At 34.2% G+C, this 16577-nt stretch overlaps 2 protein-coding genes across 3 annotated transcripts; one reads left to right on the forward strand and one right to left on the reverse strand.

The window, feature by feature from the left end:
* The first annotated feature begins 16 nt into the window (after positions 1 to 16).
* Positions 17 to 9230, forward strand: LOC110787088 (long-chain-alcohol oxidase FAO2). Of its 2 annotated transcripts, XM_056830913.1 has the most exons (4): positions 17 to 153; positions 1808 to 2103; positions 4370 to 4642; positions 7227 to 9230. In XM_056830913.1, exons 2-4 carry the CDS (start codon positions 1837 to 1839, stop codon positions 8961 to 8963), a joined length of 2277 nt encoding a protein of 758 aa, XP_056686891.1. In that variant the 5' UTR covers positions 17 to 153; positions 1808 to 1836; the 3' UTR covers positions 8964 to 9230. The 2 variants fall into 2 exon arrangements, with proteins under 2 accessions (XP_056686891.1, XP_021847354.1); XM_021991662.2 differs by lacking the exon at positions 17 to 153 and having other exon boundaries at positions 1540 to 2103.
* A 1046-nt stretch (positions 9231 to 10276) lies between these two features.
* LOC110787064 (uncharacterized mitochondrial protein AtMg00810-like) lies at positions 10277 to 11078 on the reverse strand. Its single transcript, XM_021991629.2, has 3 exons — positions 10655 to 11078; positions 10507 to 10604; positions 10277 to 10408 (listed from the first exon to the last, which is right to left on the reverse strand). Exons 1-3 carry the CDS (start codon positions 11076 to 11078, stop codon positions 10277 to 10279), a joined length of 654 nt encoding a protein of 217 aa, XP_021847321.2.
* Between the last annotated feature and the right edge of the window lie 5499 nt (positions 11079 to 16577).

Raw genomic sequence — 16577 nt, forward strand, 5'->3', positions numbered from 1 at the left:
TTGTTTATCTGATTGAGCGGTATGTTTGAATGGCTAGTGTAAGATCGTGGTTGTTCATGCTTAGGAGAGCACCCATACAGCTACACCCTTGACCATTGCTATGGGATCGGTGCTCCTGCAGTCTGCAGACAGATGCGTCTCATTTACTGTCAGGTAAGGCAAATATCAATATCATCCACCATGATTTTTCATACTGTCGCGTATGATGCACTCACAGACTTGGCGAGTTTGTAATATCCCATACCGACAACAGCATGTACATAACATAGCATAGAAATTTCCAATAATATTGCTATCAGACTATGATACTAATAGAGGATACTAAGGGTATACTCGTAATTGTACTACTGTACGATATTAAAATATAATGATACGACTTACCCTAATACGGGTGGGTGTCTGAGACTCATATATATAATAATGACGGTAGATATTAGTCAATTTCAAATTCTTTGAAAAGGATGTTTTGGAGTGTAATAATCTTTACCAGGGAAGACAATTTATGTGGCTCATCAATCATCATTGCACTTGTATATTTGTAGGTCACAAAAGAAAATGTCTTCGTCAAATTTCACAAGAGTTCTTTATTTTTTTTGTGAAATCTTTTATAGCCTATATGTATGAGTATTTTTAGATCAGCAAATTTCTCCGTAGGTCCAAAATTCCATTCAAACTCAAAACTAAAATACAATTAAATTTCAAAGTACGAATTTTGTCATCTAGATTCTTGAAAATTCAACCAATCAATTATATTTTTAATACTGCAAGAGTAACTTTATTTCTTTAATCTATAACTTTTTACATTGCTAACACAAACCTTTAATTTATATGAGTATATTTTAGAATCATAAAAAGTTAATATTTGATTGAAGTATTGTGCGAAGTATAATATACAAAGACAAATATAATAATATCTCACATCTATGTTTCTTTTTGCGTAGTAATTACAATATTTACTCAAAATATAGTATGTGTATAGTGTGAAAAGATAAACTTTGTTCGGCATTGAGGTTAGTTGTTAGTTACTTGCATTAGTTGTTGACTTTTAATCGATTGTATTAGTGGTGAACTTTTAGCTGATTGTATTAGTCGTTTTCTTAAACAATAAGCACCTGCTGGTGTCTGGTAAATCGACGTGATTAATTAGTTTTTCTCTGGTTTTACTTTATAAGGTCATTTGTATAACATGTAAGTTATCCGATGCAATTTTTACTTTTATTGTCTTATTGACCCTTATCTTATTTTATTTTATTAACCATTTATACTTCGTACTATATTATCTTATAAAAGATATAATTTGAACTCATTAACTTATAGAAGTATTATCTTATCTAAATTTATCTTATTGCTATATATTTTCTTATCTTATTAGACCTAAAATAAGATAAACAAATATAAGTATTTTTTAAGTTAAAAAGAGATCCTGTAAAATAATACGGAGTATAAAATAAAATAAATGAGATTTTGCATTTACAACAGATTCCAAAATATACTGTAATTCATTTTGATGGGAAGAGCCCACAGGCCACAGGTTCCCAAAATTGGATACACAGTAACCCTATTGTTGGGTAAGGAAGTTGAGTACTCCGTAGTTAATTACTCAGATGCAGTTAGAATCTTGAGTCTGATCTGAGGCCACGTCATCCTCAAAATCGTCACATGTCTATTTAAACGAGGGAAAATTCAACCAACAAAAACAGACTTTCACAACAAAACAAACACACATAACAAAACTCTATAAATAAATAAATAAATATAACACCCTGTTAATAATAATATCTACTCCGTATGTGTAAATTAATCGAAGGAGCAAATCAAGCAACAAAATCAGCCACCATGGATATGGATTGCCATCCTTTATTGAAGGGAGGGAGGAACCCAGAGAAAGGCGGTGGCGGCGACGGCGACTACGGCGGCAGTAGTGGTGGTTTTAAGCATGGATTCTCTGCATCTGAAATCCAAACATTGGCTTCTTTGTGTGAAGCTGTTATCCCTTCTCTTCCACCTTCCTCTGTCACCCAAGAAATCAAGTCTATCAATCCCAAAGAAGCCGTTTTTTCCTTTTTTGGTGCCTCTGCTTCTCAGTCTACAATCCCAGATGAGGTAATTTTTTATTTATTTTTCCATTGATTTTGCACAATTTTTGTCATGTTAAAATCTCGATACATATTTTTAATGTTCAAATTGGTTAAATTTCTACATATACATATTAAATACAGTAGCAGTTAAATAGGTGTCCTGTTGTAGTAGTATATTGGAGTGATAATTTTTTGACAAATTTTAGATATTTAATTCCCAATAAATTATATCATTGTGATGCTAAAGTTTAGAGCACCAATCAATTCGTATTAGATTATTAAAATTTGGCAATCACAGAATGGTCAACTTGTTTCGTTTTCTGGGTGGATGACTTTCTTTTTCTACAATAATTGAAAAGTTCATGGAAAACCTCCCCTTATTATTGCTGAAAATATTTAGTACAACGATTAGATATAATGTTGGTAAATATCATGGACAACATAACAATTATTATAAAGTTATAAACAATATATAGGGTGTATGTTCTTATATCAATTATGCCATATTTTTACAAATATATTGATTTGGATGCAAAGAAAACATTGTGTTTATGTGTCCATAGTCTAGATTTGGAGTAAGTAACGCTGTTAGTGACGTGTTTGCATGCAACCCTCTCACATAATAAATTAAATTATAAGTAAATTAAGAGCAAGTCAATTACTTTTTAGTTGTACCAAATCAAATTTACAATGATTTCCTCGATTATTTTGACTACCCCTCCCTACTTAATCTTGAATAAATCTACAATGATGGGCATATAATCATATATAATTTAATGGGTGAATCATTTTGTTTGTTGCATCCTTTGTATGACCGTGTCTTTTTCATGCTTGCTACTAGTAGTTGTAGTTGCCAGTTGGGTTTAAGAATTTTATTGTACAAAAAGTTTATGCATTTACTATTCCAACTTCTTTAATGCCCATGATTGCTCTACCAAACACCAATATTGGATACAAAAGTATCACTTAAATGATACATACCATTTCATTCCTTTGGAAACAACTGAACACTATCCAATTCCATTCTACACATGAGGTTCCACTAAATTTGTACCTATATTTTTTATTATTATTATTACTCAAACTCACACAAGATTAAACCCTACGTCCCTAAAATAATTCTAGATTTAATACTGATAATGTCTAAGAAGGCTGGTTCGATCTTCTCTCCCACATTTGTAATTTTATATTGTCCTCGTGGCTCATTTGCGAAAACAATAAAAAAAATCCAGACTTAATTAAATTACTCAAAATTTGATGGTGTGGAATGACTTTATTGTGAGAGAAATATGGATTGGCATTTGGCATTCAGCGTTCTCACGTGAAATGACCACCAATAAAGTCTAGAGTGGAGTTTGTAAATCCTTTTCAAACTTGCATGAGTTTCTTTACCTATCCTATGAGACTTGCATATGATCACACATCTTAAGACTCTCTTAATTAAATGCATCCTAAGTATTGCCGCCCTCGGCTCCCAGCCACACCAATACCCTATTGGGAAGATGGAAAAAGAAAACTTAATCTAAGATTTGTTTTTAAAAAAATTAAGATGGAAAAAAAAAAACTTAATCCTAGATTTGTGTTTAATAAAATTAGAGCGCATTCTTTTCAACTTAAGTAGAAAGCCCCCTCAAAAAAAAAAAAAAAAAAAGTAAAAAGAACTCTCTAATCTAGTAAGTTCAAATGCTTTAATAACTTTAGATAAGTTTCAATAAATTTAAAAAATTTCAATCAAGTCTAATTAAAATCTAATAAGTTTCAATAAGGAAAGTTTGTTTTTTTGTTTTTTTTTGCTTTTAAGGGGTTCAATAAGGCATTCTATATTTTTGTAAGTTTTATAATGTAAATTTCCTATTTCACCATCACATGGCGACATGGGTAAGTGAAATGTGGGTACATGGTTAACGTGTTAATGGGTTAGAACAAAAAAGAACGGAAGTAGTTATATACTTATATATACTACCTCCGTTTTAAAAAGATCTTTACATTTACTATTTGCATGAATTTCGGTGTAATGTTTGACCATATAATCAATTCTGTATGGCAAAAAAATTATAAAAAATTGATATTTATAAAATACATTTTGAGACGAATCTAACAAGATATCTCATTTTAATTTTTGATAGATATAATAGTGAGAATTTATAGTCAAAATTTTGATTTTTGGACACATTTTTCAAAGTGTAAAGAACGGAGATAGTAGTACTGTAATTGTAGTATTATCGAATAACAATATACTACTAGTATGTAATTGATTATTGATTGATTGAGTGAAATGAATTTGGATGCAGGTGGCTGAGTTGATAACCAAAAGAGGAGTAACAGAAGCAGTAGTTCTAATAAGAGTGGTGATGAAACTGTTGTCAAGCAGATTAGGGACACTATTGCTTTGTGGGAGGCATTGTTTGGAATGGAAATGGCCTTTTATTAACAAAGTATCAGAAATGAGTTTGGACAAGAGAGAGAAACTGCTACAAAGATGGTCTACTGAAAGTTATTGGACTTCCTTAAGAGTTGTATTTCTCTTCATCAAAGTTGCCACTAGCTTCGTCTTCTACTCCCGGGTAATTAACTATCTACTCCTTTTCGTCCTGAATTAATATTAATTGATGGATTTTGAAACATTTTAGGTTACGTGGAGATCGAGATGATTACATAACGTAACAAAACTAGTAAACGTTATGTTGTGGACCTTGGTCTTTTGTAAAATCGTGTCACTTTTATATTATATGGTTTAAATGTCGTGACAACTAACTTTGGACGAAAAGTAAACAAGCTAGGGACGAATTCGAATTGAATAAACTACTTGTTGGACAAAACTTAGTAATCAGAATCGAATTCTGTCACTGTTAGCAACCCCCGTTTCTTTGATTAACATTTAACAGCATCATTAATCAAAGAGTCAACAAAGTAATTATGGAGTATTTATATAATTATATTGTACTAACTCCTCAATATTTTAGCCCAAAGATTATAAGATCATTAATCCCTGCCTTTCAAAAAGTTGTTGCTTTAGCAATTGCGCAATAATTTAGGATGAGGAAATTAAATGAGATATTTACTTTGTTTTTAACTAATATTATTACGGATTAATTAAAGACCATAGAATCCAATTCATCATAATTTGTTGTTCTCTTGTACTCTGTAAATGTTATTTCACGTAAATTTCTCTAGGAGATACGACTCTAACTTCACATTTCCTGTGCTTATTTTTATAATTTTAACACAATTTCGTAATAATGGTCAGTATTTTTGTGCAATTTTTAATGTGAAACTTATATCGATAATTCAAAACGGAAATTAAAAAAACAACCCGTATAGTTAATGAACGCATAATGAACGCATAAAGCACAGGAAATCATTAATTTAATTTCAATATGGTTCGGAAGTCTGCTTTCAAAGCAATTTAATAATTCAATGTTGAATAATGTTGTCTCAATGTCTTTAATTTGAACTTATCTAGATTGAATTGTCTTTGATTTGATTTTGTGTCTCATTAGTCATTAGTCATTAGTCATTATATTCCGTAATTCACAAGAAAAGAATTCGGCACAAACAAGGTAGGGGGATTTAACTTTTAATTTGTTCATCTTTTAAGTGAGATGTCAATTTTCAAGTACGTACGTATTGAGTTAAAGAAACTGTTTTCAAGTGGGTAATTATGTTATTTTGTACGTACCAAACAATTATGCGACAAACGTTAAAGTTCGTACATTATATTATCTCGGTGTACCTTATTTAATGGTACAATTGCGTTCTATTTAGCCGATTTTTTCTAAAATTATCTGAATTTAATTGAATTTATGAAAACTTATAAATTGTACTTGAGTAAACCTAATTTTTGATGAACTTATCTTATCTTAAGTTATTTTCCTTGTGAACATAACAAATTTTTTACTTTAGGATAAAGGATTTACTATATCATCGGTACATACTTTCATAGTTAGACTTACCCTTTTGTCTGAGATTAGAATCTTGGTGCGAATGAGCCACAAGGGTTGAGATTAGGATCATAGCAGGTGGGTATGGGTAATGGGTGTGGAAGGATAAGGTACGTGAAGAATTGGAATGTTAAGTGTAGAACAATATGTTAATGTTATTATCTGGAGAAAATAATCGACAGAGTTATCACTTGCCACTTTTCCCCATACCTTTCAGATTTCCCTTTCATTTGTCTTTTTATGATTTGGTACATTCAGATTTTTTTTGGTTGAGTTATTCAATATTGCCAATTTAGCTAGCACAATATGTAGTATAGTGGTCCTAGTTAGCATTTCCTTTACTTGAAGGTTTTAGTAGTGTGCCCACAATCATATGCTTTGTGGGTTGTGGCCCTGTTGGGTGGAGTGGACTGGACTAGTGGAGGGCTATTTGGCAATCGTTAAATTTTTACCCCCTTTTATTTTAGGTGGTAAGTTTCAAAAGTGTGTATATAAAAATTAATAAATATAAAAAATAATGCGTAATTAGTTGTCACATTACATCTTTACAAAAAAGTATAAGACTTGTTTAGTTGTATTTCTCCAAGCATATTTTTTTTCCTGTACCAAAAGTTATTTACTACATAATTTATTTAAGTTATTGTAGCAATGGATAATTCAATGCATTTCGTTATTTATACTCCATTTATACACCATTTATACACCAATGATATCGTCTGAAAGGCTTGTTACATGAGAGAAATGCAGATACAACACACTACAAAATAATCTTTTTATAGAGACGAGAAATTCCGTCTCTATATAGTCCAAATCCGTGTCAAAATGATGTTTAGAGACGGATTTGAGATGTTTGCAAATCCATTACAAATTTGAGACGGAATTTTCGAAACTCCATATACAATTCTATCTCAATTTTAATGTAGAGACAAAATTTTAGTAATCCATCTCAATTTTGAGACGTTTATAGCATCCGTCTCCAAATCCATCTCTAATTGATGCATAATTTTGTAGTGAGCGAGTAATATCCTCTGGCAGTACTCATTCGATTATTTGAACCTTTGGACTGAAAATTCACCTTAGTGAAAAAGGAACAAGATTAAACAATGATTACTGAGTTACATAACAGCTATGATCAATTTCATCTAGAATCTCATGTCACCTAATTCCTAATACCTTAATTTTATTTTTCTTCTGTTTTTTCCTGCAGGTTGATGGCAATGCTAAAAATCCGGCATGGGAAGCCATTGGTTACAAGGTGGACACTAGAAAGCCATCAGTGAACTCCCAAGAAGAGAAACCACTTGAAAAGGGTATAATTGACTGCAGGAAGTTGAGTGACTCAACCCTTGTTCAAGCTTTCCAAGAAAAAGGCCTAAAAGTTGCAGAAGATGTGAATCAACAGGGAGTTATAAAGATAAAATGTGATGTTGTAATAGTTGGTTCTGGTTGTGGTGGAGGAGTTGCAGCTGCTATTCTTGCAAATCAAGGTCATAAAGTAGTAGTCCTTGAAAGAGGGAACTACTTTGCTCCAGGTGAATACTCTTCTTTAGAGGGCCCATCGTTGAACGAGTTATACATGTCAGGAGGATTATTCACAACTCTTGATGGGAAAATGACAATCTTTGCTGGATCAACTGTTGGTGGAGGATCTGCTGTCAACTGGTCAGCTTCCATTAGAACACCAGATGATGTTCTTAAAGATTGGTCAGTGAATCACAAACTACCCATGTTTGGTAGTCCTGATTACAAATCAGCCATGAATGAAGTGTGGAAGAGGTTAGGAGTTACAGAGGATTGTTCAGAAGAAGGGTTTCAGAACTTAATTCTTCGAAAAGGGTGTGATGATCTTGGGTTGAAAGTTGAGAAAGTGCCTAGGAATACATCTAAGGATCATTACTGTGGTTCGTGTAGTTATGGGTGTAGAACTGGTGACAAGAAAGGAACTGATACTACTTGGCTGGTTGATGCAGTAAGTAAAGGTGCTGTGATTTTGACAGGATGTAACGCAGACAAGTTCATACTAAAACAGGAAAAGAGAAGAAAGAAATGCCTTGGAGTCCAAGCAACATTATCGAGCAAAGATGTATCGAAGAAGATTTACATCGAAGCTAAAGTATCAATTTCAGCTTGTGGGTCTCTCGCAACACCCCCTCTTTTGATATCTAGTGGACTGCAGAACTCAAACATTGGCACAAACCTCCACCTGCATCCTACTCTGTTAGCCTGGGGTTACTTTCCTGAAAGTGAAACTACACCTGTTTTCAAAGGAAAATGTTATGAAGGAGGAATCATTACTTCAATTCATAAAGTGGTTTCTGATAAATCTCAAGTTGATACTATCATAGAAGCATCAGCATTAGGCCCTGCAGCATTTTCCTCCTTAATGCCATGGGTATCGGGCCTTGACTTCAAAGAGAGGATGGTTAAGTATGGAAGAACAGCTAGTCTGTTTGCATTAGTCAGAGATCAGAGTACAGGTGAAGTTAAAAAAGAGGGAAGAGTTAAGTATCACTTAAACCAAGTTGACAAGGAAAAACTGAAGAAAGGGTTAAGACAGTGTATGAGGATACTAATAGCAGCAGGAGCAGTTGAAGTAGGAACATATAGAAGTGATGGACAGAGTTTAAAATGTAAAGGGCTGAAAGATGAGGAGGTGGAGGAGTTTCTAGACACGGTAATTGCGCCAGGTGGCGCAAGGTCAAGGACCGAGAAGTGGACAATATACGGGTGTGCTCATCAGATGGGTAGTTGTAGAATGGGGGTGTCTGAGGAGGAAGGGGCAGTGGATGAAAATGGAGAAAGTTGGGAAGCTAAAGGGTTGTATGTATGTGATGGAAGTGTTTTGCCAACTGCATTAGGGGTTAATCCTATGATTACTATTGAATCAACAGCTTACTGCATTTCAACAGGAATTGCAAGAGTCCTTAAACAAGGAAATATATAAGGAAATTAATATACATTTTAACTTGCACAATATGCACATAGCCAACCTTAGCATACAAATAAAGTTAAGTTCTTGTAGACAATAGGTCTTATATTTTAAATTCAAATATTTACAATAAAATTTATATTTCGTGTTGCAATAAAAGGAACTACAGGAGTAGTTTTTTAGCTTTTACCATATAAAGGATGTGTACACACATTTTGAAAGTCAGTTTAATCATTATTTTGCGTACAAAAGATGAAAGGGTACGTGATCATTCATGCCGAATATTCGACTATTTCAGTACTCCATATTTTCTTTGAGCTTTATCATTTTTATCTGAACTTATTTATTTAAACTTATTTTATCTTATCTATAATTATTTTATCTTATAGAAGTTTATTTTTTTAAAATACTTATGTTATCTAAATTTATTTTATCTTAATTAATATGAACTTATTTTATTTTTTACGAATTTATATGAATTTATTTTGTCTGAAATATGGAGTAACTTAAAATAAGTCGAACATAATAGAATCTTAATTATTTAAGTCATTTATGACCGTATGAAAAAAAAAAACATTGAATTATATCCGAGTTATTTCTAATAAGAAATTCTTTTCTCCTGGTATTTATTAAACTTTAGCCGAATTTAAATTATTTTTGTTGGACTTAAATTATTTTACTAATTGGTTATTGTATTTGTTCATGGAAGTTTTTTTTTTTAGGTGCGAATGAGCCACAAGGGCGGGGATGAGAATCGAATCGTTTCCCCTTCAATACCTCAAAATTACTCTTCCATGTCTTTAAAAATTAAAATTAGGACATGCAAAAGACAAACCTGAAACCGGCCAAACTAACTCTTAAAGATTTGGAAATGAAACTGGATCGAAGGGTACTGATACCAAATCGGGTATCCACACACGTATTTATTTATTTTTTAGAAAAACAACTTTTAAACTTTTTTGGACTTGTACAATTTTTTTTATCGGGTCTAATAATTGAAATTTGTATAGTTGTAGGCAATTTAATTTCAAACCAGGTTTTAGTGCTTTTTTGGGCTCACTAATTCAATACAAACAAATTAATATATTGTTAGATTTTGTGAACTCTGTGAATTGGAGTGTATTCCATTGATCAAATATATAGTGATTACACTGAGTCCTAATAGAATTAGAAACACTAATATGACTAGAAGTCTAATATACTTCAAAATCCTAAGAGATTAAATCCTAGTAGATTTCTATCTCTATCATACCCCCGCAGTCGTAGTGGGAGGAGGTCGTACGCTAAAAATGGATCTGAAATCCAAAACCAATTGTCGAGGAATGCCCTTAGTGAAAATATTTGCAAACTAATACCGCGAAAGAACGTGCAACATCCATACCTGACCCAACACCACTTTCTCGCGAACAAAATGGATGTCCATATCCACATGTTTGGTGCGCTGATGTTGGACGCGGTTGCTGGATAAATAAATAACACTGACATTATCACAATAAACAATGGTGGTTTGGCGTAGAGGGCAATGTAACTCTAGAAGAAGGTTACGTAGCCAACACACCTCTCTAATGACGTTTGTGACGCCTCTATATTCTGCCTCTGCACTTGATCCAGAAAGAGTAGGCTGACGCTTAGAAGACCAAGAAATAAGATTGTCACCTAAGAAACAACAATATCGTGAAGTCGAACGGTGAGTGTTAGGAACCCACCCCAATCTACATCAGTATAAGTAATCAATCGCAAAGTAGATGTAGGATATAAGTGTAATTCGTGATCAATGGTGCCTTGAATATAACATAGGATGTGCTTTAATGCATATAAATGAGGCTCCCGTGGATCATGCATAAAAAGACACACATGTTGCACCGCATAGGCAATGTCAGGGCGAGTAAATATAAGGTACTGCAGAGCACCTGTCAGACTGCGGTACTGAGTTGGGTCCGCCATAGGAGGACCTGAAACTGCACTAAGCTTTGCATTAGTGTCAACAGGAGTGGCAACATGCTTACAAGTCCTCATGCCTGCACGTTCCAAAATTTCATGTGCATACTTTTGCAGAGAGAGAAGCATATAAGAAGGTGTACAGGAGACAAAAATTCCCAAAAAGTAATTCAGAGGCCCCAAATCAGACATCGGGAATTATATTTTCAAATGGGAGATCAATCTTTCACGCAAAGCATCAGATGATGTGCATAAAATTAAATAATATCATTAACATAAAGTAATAGGTAAGCCATATCATCACCATTCTGAAAAGTGAACAAAGATGTGTCACTTTTTGCAATGACAAAACCCATAAGTAATAGAAAATGTGAAAACCGTTGGTACCATGCACGGGGTGCCTGTTTTAGGCCATAAAGTGCCTTACAAAGCAAGCAGACATAGTAGGGAGCTCGTTTGTCAATAAAACATGGTGGTTGATGCATATAAGCTGTCTCCTGGAGATCACCATGTAAGAAAGCATTTTTAACATCAAGATGGTGAATAGACCAACGCCTTGCCATAGCAAGGCCCAAGACCGTGCGAGTAGTCGCCGGTTTGACCACCGGGTTAAAAGTTTCATCACAATCAACTCCCTTTTCTTATGACCTGCCATCACAAACAAGTCTAACTTTGTGCCGTAAAAGGTCACATTTATCATTTTTTTATGAAAAAAAATTCCACATGCAATTAACAATATTCACCCCCGTAGGTTTAGGCACCAATTCCCATGTCCCGGTATTAAGTAAAGCACCATATTCATCTTGCATCGCCGCATTCCAATTTCGGTCATTCGGGGCTAGCTTGTGATTTTTCGAAATAGGTGAGCGGGTTAGGTTAGGGTTAGTGGATTGCACATTGATGCCATATTTGGATTTGGTTTTGGCTCCTAGTAATGCAGGGAGAGAGTGGGGCCGGTCTAGTGGGCTGGAGTGGTCGGACACCACGAAGGGGAGGTAGTGTGTAACGTAGTTAGGCTGTACTGGGGGTCCTATGGGCCGATTGGGAGAGGTGCGGGTCCAGTCCACAAGGGATAGGTGTCATTGGGCCGCGTTGCACTCCTTGGGAAGGGGGGGGAAGTGTGCTGCTGGGCCTGTAAGGGGGAGGGTGGACTAAGCTCCTGCTGGGCAGTATTGTATAGGGAGTTGGGTCGTTGGGCCTGGTTGTGAAGAACATAAGGAGTTGAAGAGTTGTTGGGCAATGCATGCTGGCACGGCTCAAGGTTGGGCGTGGCGGATTGCTCAGGCCCACAGCCCAACCGCGAAGCGGACTGTCCAGTGGCACCTATTGGATACACTACTGGGTCGTCTCTAATTGGGCTGGTGTAAGCATTCTGCTGCAATATGTGAGAAAATAAGGGGCTGGGTTCATTGGGGTCCAAGAATGAGTAATCAGAAACTTGAAATTGTCCCAAATTCTGAAAGGGGAAGGTATGCTCATCAAAGGTGACATGACGGGAGATAATAATTTTCATAGATGAGAGATCTAAGCATTTATACCCTCTATGGTTCGTATGATAGCCTAAAAATACAAATGGGGTGGACTGAGGTGCAAGTTTATGTGGGGTCGTGGCTGATAGATTAGGAAAACAAAGACACCCAAAAATCCTAATGTGCTCATAAGAGGGAATATTACGAAATAAAATTTCGGCGGGAGTTTTATTAGCGAGTGTTTTAGTGGGCACTATATTTACCAAGTAGGTGGTCTTTTCTAATGAATCTACCCAATAAGGTGGTGGAAGAGAAGCATGAAAAGGGAGAGTACGATACATGTTGTTAATTGTTTTTATCATGCGTTCTGCTTTACCATTTTGAGAACAAGTGTGTGGACAAGAGAATCGAAAAATCAATCCATTCTGAACACAAAACAATTTAAACGGGTCATTATCAAATCCCTCCCATGGTTACAAGGTTAGTAACATATTTTTTTAGTTTTATAATTTGATTTAAAAAAATAATTCTAGGGTTTTTTTTATTTCAGTTTTTAATTGGGGATAAATTTTGTTGCAGTAAAATTGATCTGGCCATCAAATTTTATTTTATTTATTTTCTGCGTTTCCCATCAACTTTTTTAAAATATTTTTTTGTGGTTTACTTTGTTGCGTTTGTTCTGCTATTTTTCTTCAATTTTCTATTTAATTGGGTACTTTTTTTTGGCATGAATGTTTTTTTGCAGGGTTAATAATATCAAATTCGGGGAGGTTAAAATTGATCTGGCCAAGCGTCAGCATTTATCTCAAAAATTTGCAGGTATCTCTTTTCTCTTTCAAATTTGTTGATTGATTAGAAAGAGAAAAGATATACCATAAGATAAATTTATTCAAAGTGAGGAATACAATGCCTGGATTTCACCATAGCTCGGTAAGAAAAATTAATAATTCAATTTACATTAATTAAGATATTGTGTTTTGAACTTTGGAGAAAATTATATGATTATGAAGTAAGATATAATTCTTCGTTAAATACAAATTTTTGGTATGCATAATACACAATTACACATCGTAACTCTTTTCTGCTAGAGATTACAAGATACATGAACATTGAAAAGGTGTTTGTCGCTTTCTATGAAGGGAAGTAACACGAATATCAATGGAAAAAAAGTTAAACTAAAACTATGAAAATAATATGAGAATTTGACCCCCAAATGTGGGTTTCTATAGATGGTAAAAAGTTCAGATTATTCATGTTAATTTTTGGGGAACTTTGATAAGTTAGTCCCCATTTGTTTCCTAGGAAATTGGAATTGTAGTGACCATATTTTTAATTAAACATGCATACAATTCTAATTCACATTAATTCAAATTTCTCAAATAGTTTCCAATTAGAAAAAGACCTTTAGTTTTGGGGTGGTTGCGGGTGGTTGCGGGTGGTGGTGGTTGCTTTCGGGTGGTGGGGGGGGGGGTTGTGGTGGATTTTTGTGGTTGTGAGGGTGGCAGTTTTGGTGTTGGTCTGTTGGAGTTGGGTGGTAGTGTGGTGTATAAGTTGATCAATGTTTGTCAAGGAAGATGAGTTAAAGAGGAATTTGGGGGTAAGGTTGATACCCCGGGGGTGGGGAATCATGGTAAAGGAAATCTGGGGAATGAGAGGGGTAAAAGAATGATTGAAATGGATAACAAACAAACAACAAAGGGAATGAGAGGTATTGATATCCTTTTCCTTTCCTAAAGACTCCAGAACAAACGACCCCTAAGTTGCGTGGGTTTGTGGCCAAGTGGGGGTATGTTTTATCGTTTCACAAAAAAATTCCATTTACTTTTGTTATCAATTTTTTATTATAACTAGTGTGTGGCCCGGGCGATGTCCCGATCGCTACATTGAATAGTTAAAATTTTAGATTTTTCTTGAGCTCAATATTTGACGAAATGCATGTATACCTTAAAGTGAGAAACATCAATTAAGTTTGTCAACTACACAGACACACTACGTCATTTATCATGCCAAGTAATTTTTCAATTAGATCATCTTACAATTGTATAATTTGTTTTCTAATGGAACTAAGTGCTTCAAATTAATAACACCAAATTAGATATAAGCAGCCATGCAAGGTATTTCTATAGTTGATGCTTATGAGATTCATGACATCATGTTTCTTCATATAGTTGTCCTAATTATTTATTTTTATTTTTATTCAAAATATTCCATAGAAAATAAAAAATCAAATAAAAATTTAGTTGGTTTAGACATCATGTTAACATTTATTTATAAACTAATGTGAAGAAATAAACCACAATTGGTGGTTGGTTAAGATGGTAATGAGAATTAACATTCAGACATGAGGTCTAGAGTTCGAACCTCGTTGTATTGATTTTTGGTTATCCATGACATGACATACCACTTGGTGAGTGAATGATGTGGCGCAAAGGGAAGAGTACTACGTGACACATAGACGTTTTCCAAAACGCCTTTTAATATATTAGTATAGATTGTACAACTTACTAAATATTTGTGGGGGCCATTGGAGAGGAAGAAATAATAAAATAAGTATGGTCCCATACTAAAAATAGAAAGTGTTGGAAGTATTCAGGAACGGCCGAAAAAGAAAGGTGTTGCGAGTATTCTTGAACGAAGGGGGAGTTGTTATGTGTTGCTAGTTGCTTCTTCAATTCTCTGAGAAAGCTACTATTGTAACAAACTCTAGGCTAATGCCTAATTAATATGGAGTATAATCTCCTTTCCGCGTTAAAGAAAAAGAGCGGATACTGGTTCAAAAACATTAGGAATCAAAAGTGAACGACCCCACACAATCGTTTCCTAATTTTATTACCCGGAATCCAAATTACCAAATCTATTTTTCTTTTTTATTTCGGGTACCCAATTTTACTCACCCCTACAAAAATCAAATACATCTGTAGAACTTCTACCCATAATTTTTTAATTTGGAATGAATTATTATCTCTCCTCAAACTAAACTCCGTCCAGTCAATATCGCTCATTGGCTAGCAAAGAATATCAAGAGAAGTAAAGTGTCAAAATATATTGTTTGAATATTAAATATACAATGTATCTTATAATGTAATTATTTTCTTTTTTTATATATTTTTTAAATATCAATTAGACTATAAATGCAAATTTTAGACTGTATACTCCCTCCGCTTCCTTATAAAGTCGTCCCTTAATACTCGCCTCATTTCTATAAATGGCATACTTTTAATAATATTATATCATTTCTCTCACTTAACCATGGACCCACACATATTCATACTTCCTAAAAAACCATCAAAGAATTCAACCCTCTCCCACCCCCACCCCTTTATTTTACTAATTTCTCACTAAGTATTAAGAAACGATTTTTTCATGAAATGCCCATGAGGTTTCACAAAACGCACCTAATACACATGCGCGTTTCAAATCACATAATATACCCCTGTTTTTTTTAAATGCACCAAATGCCCTTAAATATCTTTAATGACTAACGATTGTTAACTCCGTTAGTATTAACCTCTAATTGCCTCTAATTAACTCTAGCTAACAAATATAATTGAATTTGAAGCCCAAAATTGAAGAACAATAAATCTGAAAATTGAAGAACAGATTAAACCCATAAAATTGAAGAAGAGAATATGAAATATTGAGAGTTTAATTCCTAAAATCGAAAATCTAAACTACAAATTCGAATTCTAGTGGCTCTAATCTCTCTCTAATCTACCTAAATTCTGCTGTTTTTCACCCCTTGTTGCTGTTGCTGCCGCTGCTATTCTATGATCACGAAGAACTCGACTCCAAAATCTAAATTAGGAAAACCAACGAAAATCAAAATCTGAAAAACATAAAACAAATCATGTTGCGCTATTCTCTATCTCCTCTAATCAAAGATGCCCCCTCGAACCAAAAAGAAGAACAGAAATGCTGCAGAATGAATTCGAGAACGAAATTCTGATTTGTATTGGGCGAAGTAGAATAGCAGTAGTTGCGATTAGGATAGAGAATAACGCAGGGTAGTTAGAATTAGATTAGAGAATTCGAAATAATTCGTATATTAGAATGAATTTCGTTTTCAGATTTTAAATTCTTTTCCGATTTTGTTTTCTTATTATCGTTCTTGGGGCCGAGTTCTTCCGCCGGAAGAGATAGCAGCAGTAGTAGCAAATAGGCGAGTAGAATAGCAGCGATTGGCATTAGAGTAGAGGGGGATTGGAATCGAATTTGTAGTTGA

This window comes from Spinacia oleracea, chromosome 6 (assembly GCF_020520425.1).
Source record: "Spinacia oleracea cultivar Varoflay chromosome 6, BTI_SOV_V1, whole genome shotgun sequence".
NCBI lineage: Eukaryota > Viridiplantae > Streptophyta > Magnoliopsida > Caryophyllales > Amaranthaceae > Spinacia > Spinacia oleracea.